General features: G+C 43.6%; 1 protein-coding gene across 4 annotated transcripts in view; it reads right to left on the bottom strand.

Moving 5' to 3' along the window:
- Positions 1 to 25,356, bottom strand: part of PLCB4 (phospholipase C beta 4) — a 143,608-nt gene that overhangs the window by 100,893 nt on the left and 17,359 nt on the right. For all 4 annotated transcript variants that reach the window (XM_074988461.1, XM_074988463.1, XM_074988462.1 and 1 more), the window contains exons 5-10: positions 19,633 to 19,712; positions 18,335 to 18,388; positions 13,163 to 13,244; positions 12,073 to 12,173; positions 11,391 to 11,448; positions 4,354 to 4,462 (exon numbers count right to left, since the gene is read on the bottom strand). In XM_074988461.1, coding sequence (XP_074844562.1) covers positions 4,354 to 4,462; positions 11,391 to 11,448; positions 12,073 to 12,173; positions 13,163 to 13,244; positions 18,335 to 18,388; positions 19,633 to 19,712 — 484 coding nt within the window. The remainder of the gene's footprint in view (positions 1 to 4,353; positions 4,463 to 11,390; positions 11,449 to 12,072; positions 12,174 to 13,162; positions 13,245 to 18,334; positions 18,389 to 19,632; positions 19,713 to 25,356) is intronic.

Genomic DNA, 25,356 nt, shown 5'->3' with positions numbered 1-25,356 from the left:
GTGGTCAACGTGTTTTCTTCACCTCTTTTTGTTTGGTGCTTCAGAAATTGTAGAAGATGAGGAACTAGATTCTGGTGCAAGTTAGTTCAGAATCTGTCCATGATATCTGTTTTTAAAACGGTCCCATGCTAAAAATAAATAAATAAAAGCCAGCAGTAGGGGTGGGAGATAACGCTCTAAAGAACTACATTACACAATTTGAACAGCTACTTTGCATAATGTGAACACAATTTGAACTAGACTTTCATGTCGTCTAATGTCAGATACCAGAACTCTGTTATTGGCAAGAGAAAGGTCACAGAAGCTCTAATTCTATTTTGTTTCACATGACCTTCTTGTTTCAACAGAGAATCCCTAACCCCCAGCTCTCAATTGCTCATAACTTTCTGAAAAATTCTCTTTTGGGGCTTAAGCTTGCTATTTTTGCTCACAGTCAAATCTCATCATCTGGTTTTGAGTTAGGAGAAAACTTTAAAAAAAGTGCATAGAAATTTAACTATTTTTCCCCCACTAAGAATATAAAACTAGCAGAACAAAGCAGCTCCGAGCACAACATACAATTAGTTGGGAGGGCAAAAAATACTACTGTACATAGCTGGTGGATATCTGTTAAGACATTAGCCATATAACCGACCACTTCCCCAAATGCTAAGATAATTAAGAGGCTGAAGTGCTGCATCTCCTCAGCTAGGTGGAGGAGAAAATCTTTACAGCCATTCTCCAACAGAGCTCCGGAGCTGAAGGTGCTTTGCTGAGCCATTCAGGTACTGCACAGCACATGAGTAAGGGCTGCTTGCTCCTTATTGAGTTCTAGGCCAAGTTTATATTAGACCTTAAAGTCAACTGCAGATCTGCAATTCCACCTACCGGCAATTGTGTAGCTGGAAGCAACTTAGTGACAATCGATTTACCTGGCCATCCTCACTGAGGGAGCTTGATGAAGGAAACTCCTTTCAACCTCCTTTACTTCTTGCGAGATTGAGGAGTGCAGGGGTCGACTGTCGACCCAATAGTTCAATTTTGCGTGTCCCCACTAGGCACGCAAAATCAAACCCCTGAAAATCAACCCTGGCCAGGTCAATCTTCCGGGTAGTGAAGACATACCCCTAGTTACCGATCCTTACTGTTGCTGCACGGTGACAGAGGCAGGACTGGTTTCTTACAGCTATTGCTCAATAAATGAGGTCTTGCTTCCCACACAGTGCACACATGTGTTCAAGTGCTTCACTGAGGAGGGGCCTTGTAAAGGACTGCAGAGAACAGACACTACGCAGATAAGCCATTACTACCCTTGCATGTAGGGCCGTTATTCATGTGTTCCCAAAATAACAGAACTTCAGTACTTCCATGACTGGACTGGGCCCACCACTGCTGGTGTGATCTCACATAGATGGTGCATGCAATGTCACACTGATGGAGGCAGAATGATGTGCTTTTCAAAATACCATCCCTGTCTCATACTGGACAAAACAGCCTGGTTTTGTCCCTATGCCAACAACTCACCCAACAAGAGGACAGTATGGTTTGAAAGGCAGATGAATGGCCTGTCTATGCTGGGGAAGCTACAACTGCTGGGGCCAATTCCTCCCCTTCTCCCACTAATGCCATTGGGATGAAACCTGCATGAGTTAAATCACACCTATTTTTCTGCAGGAGACTTTACACATTTACATATATTGCATGTAGAACTAACAAAGAACTCTGCCCACCCAAAACAGAATCACAGAACAATAGAAACTGGGAGGAACCTCAAGACTTCACCAAGTCCAGTCCCTCGTCCACACAGCAGGGCCAAGCACCATCTATATCATCCCTCAGACATTTATCCAACACGTTCTTAAATATCTCCAATACTGGAGATTCTACAACCATCCTAGATAATTTATTCCAGTAATTTCCCAACTGTTGGGAACTGACAGTTGGGATATTTTTCCTAACATCCAATCTAAACCTCCCTTGTTGCTATTTAAGCCCTTTGCTTCTTGTTTTATCATCAGAGGTTAAGGAGAAAATTTTTCTCCCTCTCCTTGTAATTCTCCTTTAGGTACTTGAAAGCTGATACCATGTCCCCTTCTCAGCCTTCTCTTTTCCAAACTAAACAAACCCAGTTTTTTTAATTTTCTCTAATAGGCCATATTTTCTAGACCTTTAATCATTTTAGTTGCTCTTCCCTGGATCCCCTTCCAAATTCTCCACATCTTTCCTAAAATGAGGAGTCCAGAACTGGACACAGAAGTTCACTTGTGGCCTAATCAGTGCAGAGCAGAGCAGAAGAATTACTTCTTGTGTCTTACTCACAACACTCCTGTAAATGCAGAGTGCACATTTTTCTGAAGAGGGGCAAACTGTTATTGTTAGGCCTTGAACCATTTTGGGAAAACATCTGAAATATGCTGGGATCTGGGACCTAGGACTGCATTAAATGTGTGACCAATATTATCAGGTTAAAAAGAGAAGAAGGAAATTAGTAAGGGGAAATTCTGGCACATATGGAGAGAAAAACAAAAAAGAGCTCCTCTCCCCATAGACTTGGAGACTTCAAAATTCCCACCCATAACTCCAAGAAAACAATGGATCTTGCTATCTGATAGCCAGAGTACTGCCTGAAAGCCTTCCCCTTCATTACTAGAGTGCCCTGAGAAATTATGGACAGACCATCATGTCACAAGTTCAATTTTACCCAAACAGCAGAAGCAATCTGTAAACCTATAATATGACCAAAGGAGAGTAAAGTAAACTTAGACAAACACACACAGGATGAGATTCTTACCCCTCATCCTGCTGCTTTACTCCAGATAAAAGAACCAGCATGCTGTCAAGGAACCCTAAAAGCCCCATTTCCCATCGTGCAGGTGTAATGCTAACAGGCAGAACTGAACCTGGGACCTCTGGAGCTCAGTGCATAAGCCTCTGCTGCTTGAGCTAAAAGCCATATAGCTATTAGCTAAGACAGTAGAGGAGACTCATTCTTTCTCTCTGTAAGTGCCACGGCATGGGACAGTGAAGCACACCCCACTGGCGTGTGGGTTACATAAGCACCAAGGAAGACAGCCAGAAGCTACTGTTGGAGGACCTGCTTGTGTAGAAATCATGCCCAGGACAGGGAGAGCACATCAGGGGAGAAGACAAAGATGGCAGCATTGCAGAGGTTTCTAGGCAAAACTAAGTGGGATGCTTAGCACTGCACTGAGTGGGACACTACACAAGGGCCTTCAGAAGGGTGAGATGAGGACCAGACAGCTAGCAGAGGAGAAGCAAGCCCACAGAAAGCACAGTAAGGACCTGCCAGACACCCGTTACACATGCAACAGATGCAGCAAGGACTGTCACTCTTGTGTGGGCCTTCACAGTCACAGTCAACACTGCAAATGATGATTCCACATAGAACTAGGAAGGGCATGATCCATAGTCTATGCAGACTGAAGGATGCCTACTACTACTACTACTACTACTACTACTGAGTGGGATGCTACACCTTAGAGCATGGGTGTCCAGCCTTTTGGCTTGCCTGGGCCGCATTGAGTGAAGAGGAATTGTCTTGGGCCGCATATAAAATATATAATATAGTTAATGTATATAAATCACATAATAATGTTAAAAGTTTACGATCTTGTGGGGCCACATTACTAGCTGTCCAGGGCCGCACGTGGCCCATGGGCCGCAGGTTGGACACGCCTGCCTTAGAGAAACCTTCAGGGTTATGTCATACCTTTGGTCTCTGCTGGCCACAGATAAGATTAGGAGAGGACAAAAGGTTCTTTAGCTTAGATTAAAGCTATCATGGCATTTTACTATGGACCTGTGCAAAGATGTATTTTAAGGTGGTAACTATCTTAAGAATTTTATACTGGTCTCCCTTAACTACAGAAACTGAGGACTTATATGATTATCAAAAAGGGGCACAGAGTAAAATTTTCCTAAGTGCCTCTGTGACTTCTTCGGACAGGATAAAAACTGCAAATGTGCAATGCAGCTGCACCACTGTAGCCCTTTGGGAGAGATGCTACCATATAAATGGGAGAGAGCTTCCCTGTCAGTTTAGTTAATCCACCGCTGGGAAGTCCAGTAGCTTTGTTGATGTAGCATTATGCCAATGGAAGGGCTTGTTACCTATCCCAGAGGTTAGGGGTTTTCCACACCCATCAGTGACCTAGTCATACTGATTAGTAACAGACAGGAAGCCATGTTAGTCTGTACTCCAACACTGATGTAAGTTTATAGAATAGACCTGGTTTCAGTATCACTTGGACTTAGGGTCCTAAGTTACTCAGGTGCTTTTTAAAATTTAAAGTGTCTAAAGAAATGTGGTATTAATTTTTGATGCACAGATTCACTCCCCCACCCTTTCTTTACCTTTATTCTTCAACTCTTCATCTGGCTCATATGTCTCAATTATCTGCATTGCTCTTTTTGAATCATAGAATGGGAACAAAATTTCATTCAGACGAGGATCTCGTTGATGCTAAGGTTAGAAAATAACATCATTTAGTGGGGCTACTTACAGAAGGGCTACATTCCAAGAACATTTCATTACTGCAGACGAGAAAGAAAGAGGTGGACAACTTTTTAAAACTGGAACTTACAGAATCTCCCAATTGTCACATCGGCATTATAGAAATTTAAATCTAGTTATCTGTGAAAAACAGATGCAGTTTGCACAGGAAAATATTCCAGTACAATCATATAGCATGCATTATTGCTATTTATTCATTACAGTGGAGTAACTCATGGAGTATATTCCAATAAAATTTTGACAATTAACAGCTGATTCTTTAATAACTGGTAAATCCTCTTCCTTTGTCAGATAAGTCATTCAAACTGATGGGTCTGACTGACAGTAATGTAATTATCCCCTCATAAAACTTGTCTCTGCATCAATATAGAGGCCTAAAATAATCATTAATGAAAATAAAAAGTTGCTACAAATATTCTATATGACACCTGCATTTAGAAACCTGTTATCTAGTGTCAATTATCTCTGTGAGTCATAAACACTGTGGTTTTCAACTTTCAGCTTAGGCTCATAGAGGTAATATGTAAATCCTTTAAAGAACTCTTCACAGTATCACCCCAAAAATTTTTACTAATTAATGGTGCAGGGATTTCCTATCTCACACAAACATTGTTTGAACTCTAGGTATTTTAGGTATCAGTGACTTCCAATAAATCTCTAAAGGCCCGATTCATGACACAATCACTTGAGTGTGCAATGCGATTTTCACTTTTATTCACACTAAATTAGAGCTGCACACTGTGCGCCTGATTCTCCATTAAAAAATTAAAAACATAATTCAACTGAATAGTGGCATGTAAGCACATGCACAAGCAAAACAAATAAACAAATATGAGCATGGAGACACTCTTTTCCCCAGGTAAGTGCAGGTTTGAAGAAGTCATTTACATTCACAAATGTAACACATGCCACTCCTCATTGTTAACCAATAATTTAGAAGTGGACCGTGTGCGATGTACGTGGGTTAAGCACTATAAGCATTCGCTGTAATTCCTTACTTACAAATACTTTGGTATTCTGTTCAATATCAAGCAGCGTCCAATTAAAAATAAGCAATCTGATCTCTTCTTTACAGCCAGCACACTAGCATGTGTGACTGGTTAATTCTAAGAAATTACAACTAATGCCAATTTAATCATGCAGGTAATGAAGCATCATTTTATGAAGGTGACTGACAGTCTACAGCATCTGAAGGACAGCAGTTAAATTCACTATATGCTGGATCTCTGGATATTTAAGTAAATCTCAGATGAAATATGAAATGTAAGCAGCTGAATGCAGGACACACCTTGCTAAGCATCTCTTAGGCGCACAACACTAGCATGCAACTGTACAGCCGACCGCATGTAATCACATGTGAAAGCTTTGCATTAGTAGTGAAAATGCATCATTTGAAACAACTGAAAGGAAGGAGAGATGAGACTCTTATTAAAGAGAGCTCTCTCTCCCCCACCCTCTTTACTCTTCCACAGATAATTGTTAACAGAACAAAGGTGACCCAGGGAAGAAAATAGATGGGAGAAGGAAAACGTTTCTTAGCAATCACCAGGAAAAATTATTGCAGGGGATTAACTAAGATTTGCGTTGTTGTCATCAAAATTGCTGCTCGTTTTCTTTTTTTCCCTTCATCTGGGAAAAATAAAGGTCTCTAAATTTAGTTAAATAAAAAAATTCTCGGGGTACTTAACAGTTTGTGAGATCTTATAAAAAAAGTCAGGGCAAGTTGGATCCCCTGCGTACATGCTTATAGTGGTGAGTTTGTAGGCCCACGGAATTGACAATGCAAAATAACAAGTCTGACCAATATGGAAAGCATGAAGCTCCAAGGATGAATCCCATGTGTCCACCAAAGCTGCCGTTACTTATTCTAGAGGCTATATTAGCCAGGATCCGTACCTTTCTACTAGCTACAGAAAGAAAGCTGTGCTAGTCTATATACTATCAAAACAAAAAAGCAGAAAAGTAGCACTTTAAAGGCTAACAAAATAATTTACTGGGTGAGCTTTCGTGGGACAGACCCACTTCTTCAGACCATACCTCACCTAATAAATTATTTTGTTAGTCTTTAAAGTGCTACTTTACTGCTTTTCTACTATCTATTTCTCAATCACAGGTGGGAGAATCATCTAACAAGCGTAGAGGGTTGCCTGCTGACTTTGAAAAAGGAAAGGTGGAAGAAATGGATGCTCTCAAATATGGCCACCATTTACCAAGCTGGATAAATTACTTGCTGATTTGTGAAACAGCTCATGATTTGCTGGAAGACATTTCCATTAATGGGCTTTGTTAGGCCCAACAGAAATAATGGCCCCTTTCCGCCGGAACAGGAAGCGGAAACTTACTAAACAAGAAGGAGCCAATCTCCCATTTCATCATAATCTTTGCCCAAGAGAAAGTAGGAATTCAGGTCAGCCTGTACTGAATCACTGCTTTTGATAATTACAGATGCAGGCCAAAGCTAAAATCCATGGCTGAGAATAAACAGCAGGAGCAAATCTCAGTAGCTATAGGCCTATGTCACTTTTCTATTATTTTTCTCTCTTTTTAGATTTCACTTGAAAAGAACATACTCACAAAAGCTCCGAGTGCCTAACAAAAAATTGCCTGCCAACGTTAATTATGATACACAATTAAATTAACCATCAGCCTGCAGCATTAAACAATCAAAATGGAGCTAGCAATTTACCTCAGCCAACAGACAATAAAAAAAGAGAAAAATTCCAGAAAAGCCTCCTTCCCAAATCGGACACATCCAGGAACATGCCCTCACTAAAAACACCCTGTCAGCAGCCACCTCTTTTTCTATTGATATTAAAACCTTTATTATTCACAGTATTGCAGAACTGGTCCCAGAACGTGGAAGGGACAGGGTGAGGGAATCTCTTTTATTGGACCAACTTCCACTGGTGAGAGAGAGAGACAGTTTTGAATTACACAGAGCTCCTTCTTCTGGGAAACAGACTCAGTGTCACAGCTATGTACAAGGTAGAACAGACTATTAAGCACAAGCAGTTAACACATTGCAAAGGACAATTCGAAATGACATGGGTCATGAACCCCTTGGCACCCACAAAAGAAAGGGGAGTTAGGGCATGTCTACAGGCACAAAGCTGTACCCATATAGTGGTTATTGGGCCTTGTGATGCACTGGATGAGAGAGAGAGAGACAGAGAGAAAATGTGTGTGTGTGTGTGAGAGAGACTCACAGACTGTAAAAGGTGTGTGTTGCGAGGGGTACCGATTGATTGTTGTTGCATTGCCGAGCTGTCTGCAGTTTTTGTATCTGTTATAGGGGCAAGGGCCTCCGAGTTGTGCTGCTGTTTGTACAGAGTTTTTTTTCTCATGATGTATTTGGTGAGGCTCAGAAGGTTGTTTTCAGGCCAGAAGCTGGAGTCCAAGAAAGTGTAAAAGCGGAGTTTGTGGGTGCTTCAGAACTTGAGCACTCACAAGCAGTGTCCCCTGTGTTCTTGTGCAGCTGCCCAGAAGAGATTGGAAAAAAATAGCGGGAACCACCTATCAGCCATTTGGCTGCCGGAGGAGGCCCTTGAGGGAAGGCAGCATGCGCTGGGAGTGGTGGTGGAGGTTATGGAGCAAGGGGAAGGGAAGAAGAAGAGTGAGGGTAGGGCCTGGAATGGGGTGGAGCACCCCGGGAAAAAAAAAGAAGTCAGTGCCCTCTGCTGGAAAGATTTTTTTCCCGTGGTCCCCCTCACATATGGGTGAAATCAGACAATTGCTATGTTTCTGATTTCACTCACCAGAAAAATTAAGGCCAAACCACCATATCAAATGGGAAACAATCACTTCCCACCTGACCTCACAGCCCTCCTCCTCAAAGGCAGCACCTGTAATACCTTTACACCTCTTTGAACAATCTATAACCCATTAACCCTCTGTTCTGTGACCACAGAGGTGTCCATGGCTCACTCCATTCCGAAGGGTCCCTTGAAACATGTTGTTATTAACGCTTGGGCTGAACAATTGGTTCAACTTTGTATTTATCTGTGAAACATCTTCCCAGATCTAAGGCTTTGTCAACATTGGAACTTCCAGGGTTAAAACATTTTCTCCTTAGGGGGTATGAAAAAACGCTCTCCTGAACGCCATAAGTTTTAACAACAAAAAGCACCGATGTGGACAGCACTTGGTCAAGGGGAGACACCCTTCTAGTAAGGAAGCTACTACCCCTCGTTGGAGCCGGTTTTATTTTGCTGCCGGAGCTTATAGCGGCATGGTGGCACAGCTGCAGCGCCACCAGGTGCGGCGCACGGACACAGCCGTAAGAACCCTGTGAAAGTTTGTCTCTTTCAGCCTCAGAAGTCAGTCCAACAAATGGTATTATCTCACCCACTTCATCGCTCTCAATAAGTTCTTGAGTTTTCCAGCTCAAGCACCTGGGCTGACTGCAGAGAGCGGTGGCCATATGGGAAGGGGAGCAAGATGTCGTCTTAGGTAGGTAGTTCCCAGGCCACTTAAGGGTTTACACATCATGATCAACAGATTAAAATCTACTCAGGCTATGACTACACTAGGGGTGTCCCGAGGGGCAGGAGGACTGGGGCAACTCCCAACCCAGTTTCCCAGTACAGGGCTCAGAGCAATCCTCCTTGGCTATGCTGCAGGCTCCACTCCTCCCCCAGCACTGCCCCATCCCTGAACAACACTGCGTGGGGCAGCTTCTGGGGGCTGGAGCTGCAGCAGCAGGGGTAGCCACCCTCCCCATTCACTCCATGGATGGTAGGAGCCAGACCAGCACTCCACTGCCCCACCCTCCCTGCTTCTTTACTGAGGCTGGAAGTGGAGTGCCCTGGGAAGGGGCTGCTGGCTGGGGGCATGGCACAAAGCGGAGCAGACTGCTGAGCTTCCGCTGGCCATGTGGTGAGAGAGGCGGCAACGCCCGCTGCTCCACCACACCCGGCCCTCAGCCCCAGTTAACCCTCTGCCTCTCCCACCCAGTAAACAGCTGGGGAGGCTGCCACATGGCTCCCAACAGCATGGGGCCTGTGGCGGCCTCCTCACCTCATCATGGACAGGACCACTCTGGACTACACTAGAGAACTGATGCAGCACTGTGCCCCCCAGAATAGCCACTATAAGGTGAAGGGAGAGAGCTCTTTTGTCAACTTAATTAATCCACCCCTAACGAGCAGTGTTAGTTACGTGAGTGGGAAAAGCTCTCCTGGGCTACGTCTACACTATCCCAAAACTTCGAAATGGCCATGCAAATGGCCATTTTGAAGTTTACTAATGAAACGCTGAAATACATATTCAGCACCTCATTAGAATGCCGGCACTTTGAAATTGCTGCAGCTCGCCACCGTGCGGCTCGTCCAGACGGGGTCCTTTTCGAAATGACCCTGGCAACTTCCAAATCCCCTTATTCCTATCTGCTGATAGGAATTTTGAAATTGGTGGGGTCCTTTTGAAAAGGACCTCTGTCTGGATGACCTGGGCAGCGGCGAGCCGCAGCAATTTCAAAGTACCGCAGCCACCGGCATTCTAATGAGGCGCTGAATATGTATTTCAGCACCTCATCAGTAAACTTTAAAATGGCCACTTGCATGGCCATTTCGAAGTTTTGGGATAGTGTAGACACACCCCTGGTGAAACAAGGCTGTCCACCCTGGAGCTTAGGTCAGTGTACTTTCTGTTGCTCAGAAGTGTGGATTATTCCCAGCTACCAATCATGGCCCAGCTCTTGCATGCCTTCACACGTAAGCTGAATTCTGTAACCATGTATTGCAATGGGACAACTTGTAAATAATGGCTTGCAAGATTGGGATATAATTTGGGGGAGCCATTGAAGTGCCTTTTACTCCATGTGTGCAATCTGTTGGACAGTGGTAAAACTGTTTATTTCATCACTAACCTTCTTATTCCACGTCTTTTTAAAAAGGTCCTGTGTTTGGTTCACAGCTAATGATGAATATGGTATAATACTGTTTTTGAACAGAGAACAAAAGGGCTCTCTTTTAGAGAGACTATTAGGGTGATGCGTGCTCTGCACAAAGAAATCAGAAAATAAGAATTTATTGCATGCTGGTTTTTTATTAGTTTGTACTTGGATAATTCCTCAGTTCCCTCCAAGACCCTATGCAGAGGCGATATAATTCTGCTGTCTACTGGGGAACAGAACTGAGTGATACAAAAGCTGGGGAATTAGTTGGTGTTCACAATACTTAATTTGTTTCAAGTAAATTCTGTCACATTCGCTTAATTCACGTATAGCTCCAGGAATCACTCCCACGGCTTAACATGCTTTCAAAACAGAACAAAATCACACACTTTAATAGCGTGCTTTCTCAGGTACCAGACTGCTACTGCATACTCTTCATTTAGCTTGTTAATAAATATGCATTTGAGAAATGCTGTGGCCAATATATTTCCTTCTATTCTACATACTTTAAATATTTTCCGAATCGCATACAATCCATTAAAATATCCTTAGAATCCACAGATTTGTGAAAAACAGAAAAAAATATTCATAGTGGCGACTCAGATGACTGCACATAAAAGCCCACTGTTACTCAGCTACAGCAATGAGATGCCTCAAAGTAAAATAATTGCTTATCACAAAACACGGAATATCGTTTAGTTGAAATTACATTATATACATCAGTATAAAATTTATAAAACACACACAGCAATAGCTTCACACCACAGCAAGTAATCAGCAGAGGCAATCTGCAAAGCCAACACAGAGAAAGCACAAGGACATACAGGGTCAGAGCTGATTTTTGCACCTGGAAATTGCCATAATGAAAAGATCAGCAGATCAAAAGCACAGCAATTGATGGCATGAGACATGCAATGAGAAGACTGGAAGAAGCAAGCCACTGCAGACAAACTTGTATGGTAGTTAATGTATGAAAAAGCTTACTTCATTTAGAAAGCTCACTAATTGGTCTACCGTTAAATAATCAGTTTTGTCTCCATTGCTGAAAAGAAATTTATTAGAAAAAGTGAGTTTTCATATGATGCTACATTAGGTATGATTTACATGTTGACATTCTTGATACTTTCTATATCTTCTAGTTTCCTAACACTGACATAGCTGTGTACTCTCAAAATGAACAGACCCTGTCCAGGCAAACAAATTGTCTATGCTTGCTACAGTATACAGTAATACCCTCTCTTCTCAGTATAATTTCACCAACGTTCAGTTAGAAAACAACATGTAAGTCCTCCGTTTGAGAAGAATCTCACTGAGCAAACTTTTAGACTTGTTGCTTAATCTAGTTAGTTCACATATTGTGTTAATAACCTAAAGGAGCAGGTTAAAATTGTAGATAGTTAGTAAAGCCAATGCAAAAAAAAGTTCCAGGTGCTTCTTTTAATTCATGTAAAAGTTGCTCTAAAACAGAGTGAACTTTTACATTAATAATTTAGGGGAAAGGGCAAGAAAATGTAGTTGTGATTTGATCTGCAAATACCTTACATGGCACTAGTAGTCAAGGCTGGGAATTCTTTACAATACTTAGTGTTGTACCAGTAATAATAGAAAACAGACTAAAATGACAGCAAAGCAATTTAAAATTAGTTTAACATTTAATTTAACTTACATCTTCTTAAAGAGTTCCTCTATATCTGTACGAGGACATATCTTTTGTGTTAGTTCATAAAATTTCTCATAAGTAAAAGCTGCAGGTTCAATTTCATCATTCTGAAAAATATTTAAAGGGTTATTTAGCAAAAGGTTTACTCTGTTTTATCAGCTTATCAGGGCATTAGAAAAGTATTAGTAAGCTTTGCCTAGCACACATGACTTTTTCTTGCCCCAAATCTGTTTAGAGTGTGTATACTCTGACAAAGAACATTAAATCTACGTACAACATAAACAACAATAAAATATGTGAAAAGTTAAAGAACAACGATATGGTTTTTATTTTGAATCTTAAACTTAAAAAAGTCATCCAAGGTATCACATGAAAGTTAGAATCTTTATATTCAACATGCTGTGACATTAGAAAAAAAGTTCAAGCTTACTCTTATATTTAGTAACTAGTTTTGTTTAATTAAAGTGATAGCGGAGCTGTCAGAACATAAGGTGTGTTTCCTCTTACGACACTAGCTACTCACAGCGTAATAATATACTCTAATAGAGTCTGTGATTTCTTAATATAAAACATAAGAACATAAGGATGGCCATTACTGGGTCAGACCAGAAGTCACTCTAGCCCAGCATCCTGTCTGTTGACAGTACCCAGTATCAGGTGCCCCAGAGGGGGTGGATCAAGGACAATGATCAAGCAGCTTGTCTCCTGCCATCCATCTCCAGCCTCTGACAAACAGAGGCCAGAGACACCATTCCTATCCCCTAGCTAATAGCTTTTTATGGACCTTACCTCCATGAACTTGAACTCTCTTATAGTCCTAGCCTTCACAGCCTCCTCTGGCAAGGAGTTCCACAGGTTGACTGTTTGGTGTGTGAAAAAGAACTTTCTTTTATTAGTTTTAAACCTGCTACCCATTAAATTCATTTGGCATCCTCTAGTTCTTATATTACAGGAACAACTAAACAACTTTTCTTTATTCACCCTCTCCACACTGATCCTAATTTTATATACCTCTATCATAACCCCCCTTCAGTCTGCTCTTTTCTAAACTGAAAAGTCCATCTCTTAAAATATGTTATTTTAAATTGGTAAATACCTTTCCACTGGGAAGGCCAAGCTCCTTAAGTGCCTGAAAGATCACCTTTTCTGTTTTACCTGATGCAAAGGTTCTGGTAATACTAAGGAAAGGGAGGAAAAAATAATTAGTCACTTTTAAAATCAGTTTCAGTCTCTTACTCCTTTTCTTCTCCAACACCTTCCCCTTTTTCAAGTGATTTTTGCAAATTACCTCTAGTGACAGCTGTGCACCAGCACAGTTGTAATAAGGCTGTAAGCTTCCGCAGAGGAGAAATACGCCATCGGCTCCCTGGGTAAGCTACCACACGAATGAACAATAAAGGGATCTGCCCAAAGAACGCAGAGGTCTGTTCAGTAAGAGCCACGCAACGCATTATTCCACTGGCAGTTTTCAACATGATACACAGACAGTAGTGTGTCCAAAACCCAGCAGGCTCTACAAGCACTGTAGGTATGAGGGAACTCAACTCTTGGCTTTGAGTTTTGCTGTTTCCTCTATGCTCATAGCAGTGACTCCCAACCTTCTATTTAACTATCTATCTGTTTTATGGCAGCCACCTCACAGGGAAATCCGGAGCCATTCCCATGGAAGTGCTCCAAATTCCAATTCCTCCTTTTTTCACCAAGGACAAATTCCACACACACAGATTTTTATTCTTTTCTTACTCTCTTCAGCTGAGAGACTGCCTCCAAACAACTAAACCAACTTGGCTTCTTTGTATAAAAGACAGAGTGATTTCACCATCCATTAGCCTGAGAGCCTCATGTTTACTTGGAATAAAATAAATCCAAGGCTCATGCCTGAGGTGATTGAGGTGAACATGTTTGTTATATATCTGCTTCCACCTAAAATGAGCGTCAGAATTGTTAGACCCAAACTTCCCCTTCCCTAATGTCAGACCTCTCCCCTCTCCCTAAAGAGCTGACCCAAAATCTTGAGGTGAATTACTCCCCAGCTTTGGTGTCCTGATACAAATACAAATACTGTGGCTTATGGCCATGTTCATAGAACAACATGTGCGTTGCCTCAGAAAAGACTTCACAACAGTAATCTGATTAAAAATGTGCTGTCTTCTATAGCACCAAGCGTAAATAACTATAGAAGGTGCAGGGCCAAGAAATATCAAGCCTACAGAAGTTCTGCTTTCCCAAGGCTTGGTATTTCCCCAGACCTTTCGTTGGCTGTGGTGAGGTCTGTATTAAAGTTCAAAGACACACAAAGATTCTCATTTCCCAAAGACAACTTTCCCCTCAGGCTTTCCCAAGGCTTCAATGTGTGTCAAAATTAAATTAAACTAATAGAGTTTGTTTTCTTGTCTGATGTTCCTGGTCCCCACCAGCTCTGCCTTCCTGAGGGAATGAAAATCCCATAGATATCCCCACAGCTGCCAAGTCTTGCGTGATTCTAACATATGTATTTTGCCCTCTGGGTGTCCCTGAACAGTCTGACAGATGTGGAAGAAGATGGAAGCAGATCCCTAGCACTCAAAGACATGGGACGGAGGAGGCAGGGTTGACTGGGTAGCCTGGAGAAGCCTTTAAGTACCAAGATATGGGAGGAAAGCAGGAGGCAGCCTGTGGGGGGATGAAGTCTGGGGTGTTGTTTAGGAAAAGCAGAAGAAACGGCAGTGCCTGAGGAAGCTGAGGGAAGGAGCCCTCAGGGGAGAGGCGAGCATGTAGAACTGGGGAGTAGCAGAAGCAGAGCAAAGACTGGAGACTTGAGTGGGGTTTGTGGGGGCAGAGAAGGGTCTGGAGTTTGATAGTTGCTGGGAGCAGGGTAAACCCTGAACCCATTACATTCCTGGGCTGCCTCCTTTCACTTCCTCTTCCCCTCTAGTTCTGACTGCCCTCAAGCCTGGCCCCCACCTTATATCTCTGTGCCTGTCCCTGCTCCTCTTCTGACCCTGCCCCATGCCTACAGGTCCCTCCTCCTTCTCCAAGCTGTCTGAGGGTCAGCTAAAGGAACACTGAGACACACAAGATACACTTCTTCTTCCTGTCTCCACAGCAGGCCCCAGGTCCTCTGGACGGTGGCCTGATTTTCAGAGGTGTTCAGCATGTACAGCTCCTGTGGAAGCTGCCAGATGCAGCATTCAAAAATAGCTCACTGCAACCACATGTTATGTTCATCTCAGGACTCTGAAATTTCATAGGACACTCTGCCCATTATTGTCTCTATTTCTCTGAGTGGACCAGTGCTGTAGTCCTTAGCTGGGAAGGAGGAGAATTTGAGCACAGGAGTTAATTAAAATCCCATTCAAAGGAGGGCTGGAATTCACATAGCATTCTTAAATGTTACTGTCTGCTTTAGAACCACTACCTTAGCAGATGTACAGCGGGCGTGAGAAATCCATGCACTGTGTCTTGACAGCTGCTTAGCTGTCCAGCAAATAGGATGCAGCACATTAATTATTCCATCAAAAGGCCAGATTGATGGACTGATATTTGTACCTGATCCGGCCTTCATTTGAGCAAATGGCAGGAGAGTAGATGTCAATTCACTAGGATGTGGTGTGAAAAACACTGTTTTTAACCAGACCTGAGCCCCTTTGGAGATCTGGGTTGCCTCAACACAGAAAGTGTACAAATCAAGGGCAACAACTTAGGATCAAACAGCCTTTAAGGAGAGCCTTTTATATGTACTGACCAAGTTGGTTACGTCATTTAAACCCACGTTTCCCAACCATGGGTCCCACGGTCCCTGGCTGGTGGGGGGAAGAAATGAGCCAGTTTCAGAGGATCTGCAAAGCAGGGCCAGTCTTAGATTTGTTGGGGCCTGGGGCAGAAAGCCAAAACCCCCACTGCAAGGGGCTGAACAGTGGAACCTACACCCCAGTGAAGCCAAAGCCTGAGCAGTGTAGCTTTGTAGGTTCCCGTGTGGCATGGGGCCCCAGGCAACTGCCATGCTTGTTCCCGCTCATGCTGACCCTTGTCTTTTGTACACAGAAAACCAGTTCTTGTGGCACAAGAGGGCTGAGGCTTTTTTACAGCTGGGGGGAAGTGGGGGAGACTCAGAAAAGGTTGAGAAGCCCTGATTTAAACCACCTACATGAGATCCAGGCTAGGGATCTGGTAGGAAGATTTTGATGTCGTTAGACCAAACATATTGGACTGTCTTCAGTGGATCTACACACAGCATTGTTCCCCCAGCCCCCTTATTCTGCATAGCCTCCCTCCATGGGCACACTACTTAGAAGGTGCCCTGTGAGGGTTTGCTGCAAGACAGATAGACCAGCAGGGACCGGCCACGTGAAACTTGATGTATTAATAAACTGAAGCAGCATTTACTCCTGCAAGGTGCCCTCCACAGTTGCTCTTAGAGATGAAACCAGGAGAGACAGAGGCAACAAAGCAGGCTCTCTGGATCTGGGCATTTTGCTTGTTGTCAAAACCACAAGGCTTCAATGCCCACCCTCTTGAAAAGATTCCTGGCAGGCAATTACGTAAGGGGAACCTTCTCTTGCCACCTCCCTTCCACTGGGGCGGACATGGAACTGGACAATATGGCCCCGTATTAGCAAGAGAGGCGACTTTCAGGGTTTTCACCGTGGGGCGGGGGAGAAGGTGAACTGATAGGATTTGGAGAATATACGGGTAAAAGAAATGCATTAAAACCACACAGTAAGGAAAAGCGACAGATGCCTCAGCCAGACAACAACTGCTTACAGCGAAATATACTGTTCTGCTCCACAGCTGGCTTTTTAATCTCTGGCAATAAGTAACCCAAGACCTGCTGTGTGTTGTACGCTGCATGGCATAAATATCATTTAAAAAGCTCCTGTGAATACTGTTACCTTAATTTCCAATAAAGATCATCGCAGGGTTCCACTCATATGTGTATTAAATGCCACTGTTGGATTAAAGGACCAAGGGGGAACTAGCTTTCAAGCACACACCCACACACCCTCCTGCACTCAGACACTTACACGGGCAATCTCACACAGGCAAACAGTTGCATAGAGACACTAGGAGAAGCCAAGGCAGCGTGGGTCAGGTGTGTCTGCCTGCAGTCATGAATCTGGGATGGTGAGCTGATTGTATGACCTCCCCCCTTGTGAGCCTGCTCACTTGTCAGTGTGGTACGCAGGAGCAGTCAGTACAAACCATTTAGGGTAGTGACCCAGGGCTCTCCTTCCTCCTCAGACAGCAGAGACTAACTCCTTCAGAGTGGTGCAGGCCAGAAGAACTCCCCTATAGGTCTGCACCCATCTTTTTACATGTTTCAGGCTCTTGACCTGTTCTGCTGCCCCAAGACGCTTTATGACTATACGCCATCAGCAAACAGCAGATGAGACTGATCGTCTTTTGATGGGGCTTCTTTTTCTTTCTCGGGTGGGTTCTTTTGCTGGGCTCAGCTCCTATTATTCTCCGGCCATTAGGGTGCTGCTGGCCCTTCATTCTCCAGACAGGCTGGCTTTGAGGACTGATTCCATTGCACGCACACAACCCACATTCACACGTTCCTCACGCACACAAAGGAAAGCTCGCATCAGAGAAAGAAATTTCTTTCACATAGGAACTGCCAGGATTTCTTCCAGACTTACGGTATCTAGAAACAAGTTCTTACTAACTTATAATCCTTAAACGGACCTAGCAGCTGCTACAACACAAAGCTTACAGAGTTACAGGACTTAAAACCAGTGATGACTGAAAGTTACAGAATTTACATTTGCACTGCAGTGGACTGGGTGGAGGCTTTATACAACAAACACAAGAATAAGTCTTGCAAACTGGCCTCCTTCAGTTTTCCTACTATACCTGCTATCCTACTTGCAATGGTCTGAACCATTCATATGCTGCCATTGGCAAAGCCTATACAACTCACCTTCCAAGTACTGAAAAAACCCATTCTCAAATGCTCGGGGAGAATGCCTATGAGCTACTAGATGCCTTTAGCACCAAGTGGATCTCACGAAAGTTTAAAGCACTTAACACTTCACAGGACAGGGCTCTTATTAAGGAATAATTACTGATTTCATTAGGAGTTTTTCTTGCTTTAAAAAGATGGAATAAAACAAAAAAAATTACAATGTGTTCTTAGTTCCCATCTTGTTTTTGTGCATATATTACAATTATAAAATTAATATTATACAACTATAATTCATATGAATGTTAACGTCATAAATATAATTTTATACATAATAAACCAAATTTATTTGGTAGGTTGCTAAGATCATCTAGTTGGGCTTACCTCCTCACTGGAATTTTGCCATTTGTGTTTGTCAGAAATGCCAGCTTCATCCAGCTGAAATGTAGAAAGAAATAAGATTTTTAAATTGCATTTATTTATTTTAGTAATAACAGGGTTCTAGCTACTTCTGTTCAGGTTAACAGGGCCTGCCATCTCTGTGAAATGAACACAAAAACAACAGCCATTCTAATCCTTGACTCATGAATGAGCTGTTTGAAACTCAGGAAGACAACAAGTCTTGGTCTGCACTATGCAGGTAAGTTGATTTCAGATATGCAATTCTAGCTATGGCAACTGCATAGCTAGAATCGACTTACCTGCAATCAACTTACCTGGCCATCTGCACTGAGGAAGATTGATGGGAGAATTTCTCCCATTAACCTCTCTTACTACTTGTGATAGCGAGGAGTACGGGATCGACTGCTGACCCCTGACAGGTCGAGCTCGCGCATCTCTACCGGGCACACAAAATCGAATCCCCGGACATCAATTCTGAACAGGTCGATCTTCTGGGTAATGTAGACATGGCCTAAAAACGCATCTGATCAGCTGACCAGCATCCTAGGGGAAGGAGTACAGAGCCCTCTGCGGGTCACAGGCTGTGTGGTGACCAGACATAACTGCAGGTGGTACAAAGGGGCTGCTTCCTTGGAATTCATAGCATCCTGAAGGAAGCAGGGAAAAGACAAGTACCACAGTACCACTACCCTGCACAGTGGCCTGGAGAAGGGACAGTATGTATGCTAAACTTGATAAAGGGCAAAAGAAAACAGAATATGATGGGAAGTCCTAGGAGGCATTCTATCTCTTTCCTGAGCACTCCCTGTGAAACAGGGCAGTTCTGCAATGCAGAGCTGTGCTCCAGAGGCAAAATTCATCCCAGAATAATTAGAAAATCACACATCCCTTGACAGATTACCTCTCCCTTGCTACACGCATGCAACTTCCACAAGCAGTATCGCCCATGGGGGTGATGTGTATGTATCAAGGGAACAGCAGCCATGACAATAATTAAAATCACACATCCCAATAGATTAAATGTATGCCTGTAAACTCTCTTAACCCTCTCAGGCAGACACCAGGTTAGGGGCTCTTATAGTTACAGTGAAACATGAACCCTAAGTGTGGTCTACATCATTTATCTCAGGGGTGGTTGAAGTCTGAGGGAATTTTTCCTGTACTCTGTTTTGGCAATTTCAGTTGTTCAGCCAAGAAAGGAAAGGACAATTTAAGTTCATGTAGGAAAATACATGCCCAAGAAAACACAGAAGGAAAAACCAGGGAGGAAAGAAACTTACTGTTTTTTGAGGCATGTCATTGGACTGACATTGTTAGCTCTAAAGTTATGTATGATGGAGCCAAGTCCTTCTCCCCATTGCTGAAAGACAAGAAAACATGTAGGGGCTCAACTATGGAAAACAAAAGGAGTGAAAAAGCCAGACAATGTAATCACTGGGCATGTCTATTACCAAGGAAAAGCTTTTCTCCTTTTCCCACAACTATGCAAACGGCAGGGAACCTGACTTACAAAACTCTCTCACAACACCCACTGGGAACAGAAAGGCAGCAACCCAACTGCATATTACATGTTATTATTGTATTCTTCAATAAAGAAAGTAATGCCAGGTTAAATTTCCCCTGCCCCCACCACTATGTAAATGCTGGATCTGTAGTGCCATTAAGACAGCTTATTGCCAGCAAAGGAAAGCTGCCCACTGATTGATTTAGTATGCTCTCTATTTATAGACTGTATAAATAAATATAAACTTCTTTCAGTTGCTGTTGGCACTGTTAGCTATTCTTAAGCAACGTTATACAATATGCGATGACATATTTAACCGGGTTCTATTTTAGAACAGAAATGAAGCAAAATATGAATGATCCGGAGTAGACAGGAGGGAGGCACAGCAAGTGTGTTATATGACTAACCAAATCCAACTGCCTGTTACATATTCCATCACGCTTCCTTTACAGTTTTCATCCTTAAAAAGTAAAACATTCCACTGATCATTAGGGCATCTCTCAGCAAAGAGCCATATTACAGTCCGTACGTAATTCCTTTGTAAGGATCTATTTTCTGACTGTAGCTCATATCTAGACTTAGCTGTTGTGCTCTGGAAAGGGTTCGGGGTTAGGGCCTAAAATTAAAGACTATGAAAGCAGGCAATGGGACATTTGGATGAGACAACACAACGAGATCAGGTCCCAAAAGAGCAGAAATTTGACATGACAGGCCTAGTTCTGTCTCAGTAATGCCCACATCACGCTGCAACTGCTGCACAGAATAGTGGTTCTCAAGCTATTTACAACTGTGAGCCATGTTTGCAATTCTCTATGGCCATTTCTACACAATTCCCCGCACCTCATTAGCATAACGTCACGTGATTTGGAGTCTGGAAGACCGTTCTTCTGGACTCCAAAACGCTGTGTAGAACTGTGGCCCTGGGGGGGCCTTCTGAAAGGAAGTCCTTCTTCCGGAGGCCCTTTCTTCCCAAAAATTTTTGGGAAGAAGGGGCCTCCAGAAGGAGCACTTCCTTCCAGAAGCGCCCCAGGGGCCGTGCTTCTACATGGCATTTTGGAGTCCAGAAGAACGGTCTTCTGGACTTCAAATCACGTGACATTATGCTAATGAGGTGTGGAGAATTTGCATCCGCGCCTCATTAGCATCTTTCGTTCCATGTATTAGCATGCCACTTCTGAAAGAAGTGGCCTGTGTAGAAACAGCTTATGTGTTATGTGGGCTGCATCCACATTACCTACAGGTTGAATCTAATCTGGAACCCTCTCATCTAGCAAATGCTCTCATCTGGCATGATTTTAGTGAGCCAGACAGCCACTTATCATGGGTGTGGCCAAGGTTCCCGTGGTCCCATCGAGTTTGTTTACAGCCACAGTTTACAGACTCTCATTGTTCAGTGCTGTTATGTAATTGTAATTTACCCTAAATGTCTTCTAAAAGCCCAGAAAGCAGTGCAAGTGTTGATAATGTGCTAGAAAAAACTGAACTTCCAGCATCTGGCAAATTCTCTCATCCAACACCTGTCAGGTCCCAAGGGTGCCGGATGAGAGAGATTCAGCCTGTACTACCTTTCTGGTCATGAGGATTGTATATATGGGCCCTAGCTGTGGGCTTACTGGTCCACAAGCAACCTGTGGTCTGCAGGTTGATAGCCACCGACACAGATTGTTTATACTAATGTTATTGAAATTGGGTTTGCTCCTGTGTTGATCGTCAACCCAACGAACAGGAAGCCTCTGATTCAAGGCCAAATTCTGCACATGGATCTTGAACTGATGATGTGTGCATCAAATTCTGTCCTGGAAACACTTTATACATATAAGTAGATGAATGTATTATTCTTTTCACGAATGAGTGCCACACTTACCTGTAAAATGTGTATGAGAGGCGATACTGAGGGCTTGGGCAACCTATACCCAATAAGTCTGACCTGTGGCCATAGGTGGCTAAAATAATACTAAAAATGCCTGTATTTGATACAAGCAGCTGCTTTCAATGCACATTGAAATTCCACAGCAGTTGTATTATAATTTCATAAAGCCTGAAAACAGAGCAGTGACTCCACTTTAACGCATCATGTTGCGTCCCCCAGAACAAATTCCAAAGCTTTGATGAAAAGATTTCACATGTGGTTCTCACACCTTCTTTCCACTACATGAATAGGACAACTTAGAAAAATCACTTTACAAAATTTTTACTAAATATTCCTGCAGAGTTGTTTATCAGGTCTCTCTCTTGCTGTGTTATTTGTACTTGGAAACTTTTTTTTTTTTCATACGGACCACATACATCCCAATCAAAATGAAGTGTTCCTGCTGCTTGAATATTGCTATATCATTATCTGTCCCAATGGAAGCTGTATTTGCCTGATGTTCTTTAAAGGCTCTTCAATCTTTTCACTTTCAATCAGAAAGTTATTTCAACAGCCAGTGTCCACTAATACCAGCAATGCAGCTAAATTCAACCAAATGCATGGCATACCAAGATGCAGTATTTCAAAAAAGAAACAACAGGTTTTCTGCTACAACATGCCACCAGATGTCAGTAGAAGTATGGTGTGTAATGCTATCAGTGCTACTACTTAAATTAGGAAATAAAGATACAGGCAGGTCAACTTGGATATTCAGGCAACTATGTAAAAGGCTACCAAGCACCAGACTCCTGTCCTCAGTACCCCCTTATCCTCATCAGGACCAATTCCCAAAGGGCACCACTACTAAGAACATAAGAACAGCCATACTGGGTCAGACCATAGGCCCATCAAGCCTGGTATCCTGTCTTCCAACAGTGGCCAATGCCAGGCGCCCCAGAGGGAATGAACAGAACAGGTAATCATCAAGTGAACAATTCCCTGTTGCCCATTTCCAGCCTCTTGCAAACAGAGGCTAGGGATGCTGTCAATACCCATCCAGGCTAATAGCCATTGATGGACCTATCCCCCATGAATTTATCTAGTTCTTTTTTAAACTTTACTATAGTCTTGGTCTTCACAACATTCTCCAGCAAGGAGTTCCACAGGTCAACTGTGCGTTGCGTGAAAAAAATATTTCCTATTGTTTGTTTTAAGTTTGCTGCCTATTCATTTCATTTGGTGAGAACTCTAAATAGATGGGTCATCCCAAGCCATGAAATGACTTATCCTGCATGTTTTTGGTGAAAACATTAAGTTTTGCATAGGAGGGACTCCCAAACAGCCCTCTACCAACAGGTAAACCCAGCCTGGGGCTTTTTTACCTTTGTCACTGCACGAGCTGTTTTCATAGCCTGAGGTGCCTTTTTCCCCTTCCTAGCAGGGTTTCCTGGCCTCCCTGTTTAAATGGAAAGAACTACAAAGGCCACCGAACAAAGAACAAACTTCAGAATTCAAGTAAACAAGGACACTAGCTTAAATCCTGAATCACACCAGCGTAACCAGGAAAGGAATCTGGCACTCAGCATCCAACTTTCGGGAAGAACTGGCCAAGCAGCTACATGGGAAAAAAAGAAGCAGTGGGCAGAAAAATGACAGGATAGAAAGTTGAATGCAAGGCTAAGGACATGGAATGTGGAGAGAGATAACTAGCTCTGCTGAAGAGCCAGCACGGCTGAACGCCTCTAAGTGGAGAAAAGGATAGAAACATCTTCCAACTCAATCTGAAGAAGCAGGTCTGTCCCATGAAAGCTCACCACCTAATACCAGACCAAAATACCTGGCAACGATTGCTACAACAGGGCACATCATTATTCAACAATATATGTAAAAGTCACACAAAAGAACTTCGTCTTGGTAGGGAAAACTCTCAGACTTAAGATTTCAGAAATAGACAGACACGAGGTTATGCAATCGACCATGCAAATCCAATATTGGACGGATGAGCCATGAGAGAAACTGCAGACTCAAACACTGCCCAGAGAGCCTCACCACCACTGCTAACCACCATCTCTTGAGGCAAAAAGAGGCCATAAGTAATCTTTAAGGTGCTACAGAACTGCCTTTTTTGATTTCAGTCAAAGCCTTTAGAGCTACTCAGTGTCCTGGCTTTGTCTGGGGTTCATCAATGCAATCCAAGCTGGTAGTGGCAGAGTGCAGACTGCTTGCTCTCTTAGCTCTTTATTAGCCTCTGGCCTCACGTTCACAGGACGAGATGCAAAATAGGGTCACTGTGAGTGACTCTGAACTGCTGTAATCTACAGCGCGTCTTGTTCCATGCAAGGTCAGTTATGATTTAGTTATATCTGAGATTTGTATTACCCAAATCAGGCAGGGAGAATCCACCTGCCCTGTGCCCACACAGTCTCTCCGGTGAGGTTTTCGGCCCAGCACAAACAACAGAGGAGTATTTTGCATCTGATAATAGCCCCAGGGGTGCGCCTAGGGCCACAGGCTGGTTTGTCAGAATCTATTTGCGGACAATAACTCAATCAACATTTCTAGGTGGTTCACTACTCACCCCCAAACCAAGCAATTCTCCCTCCAGCACTGCCTTGCCAGTCACAACACACCCACAAATCCTTCAGCCTTCCCCCTTCCCCTTCTACCTTACTACCAATATACTCACTGCCTCAGGACCTCCCCTCTGGTTTTCTTCTCCTGCACACACAGAGCTGTTTGGAAAGGGGCCTGACCCTGTGCTGCTGCTTCCAGAGGTGGTCAGGGCCTCTTCTGTCCAGAAGCAGCCATCCCAGGACTCTAAAAATAACAGCCCCTAACAGCTGGGTGGAGTCACAGCAGAGGAGCTGCAGCCTGCAGCTGGACCCCCACACGCAGGACTGACACCCCTGGTCTGAGTCCCGTGCTGGGCCACTGGCAATAAAGAGAACCTGGGTCTGCTTATCTAGATGCGTGAACTTCTCCTGCTTGAGCTGAAAACCTGTTAGCTGATCATCTGCAGACTCAAAACCTGCTATGTCTTCCAGCCACTAGAGGGGAACAGAGCCATGCTGAGGAAGCACCAGTTACATATGGCTCTGTGAAAGCCCTGGGATCTGGATAATTTCAGGAATTTTGGTGGTGTACTGGCTAGGCAGCAGCATGACAGATTAAGCCCTTGTTTAGTGCTAGGGTCACCAAGATTATTGCCCGGGGTGAGCTGCATGTCTCACTGATTTCCCTCAACTGTGGGGCTACCCTTGGGAACAGCGGTGCAGACAGCTGACACAGGCCCAGGGCCAGGCAGGAGGGGACCCTGGCTTCCATGCCCTGGAGGGGGCGGGGCCAAGAGTGGAAGGGGCGGGGCCTACAGCAGAGAGCCCTCATCACTGCCAGCCACCCCAACTCCCTGACAGCCATAGGCAACAGGAGCAGCGCTGCTGCACCATTTCAAAGGGGCCTTGAGGCAACTGTCTCCTTTGCCTCTACCTCCACCCCCGAGAGATGGGCCTGCCTGGGAAGGAAAGGGAAGGGAAGGTGTTAGTTTGACAAACTAAAGAGGTCATCTTCTGGGTTTTATCTTTGGCTGGGGAATCTCTTCTGGGTAAACAGCCAGTTTCATTCATGCTCTGCCAGAGGGGGCTGGACCCATTA

The sequence above is a fragment of the Carettochelys insculpta genome, chromosome 3 (genome assembly GCF_033958435.1).
Source record: "Carettochelys insculpta isolate YL-2023 chromosome 3, ASM3395843v1, whole genome shotgun sequence".
NCBI lineage: Eukaryota > Metazoa > Chordata > Testudines > Carettochelyidae > Carettochelys > Carettochelys insculpta.
This window is presented reverse-complemented; position numbering and strand designations above follow the sequence as displayed.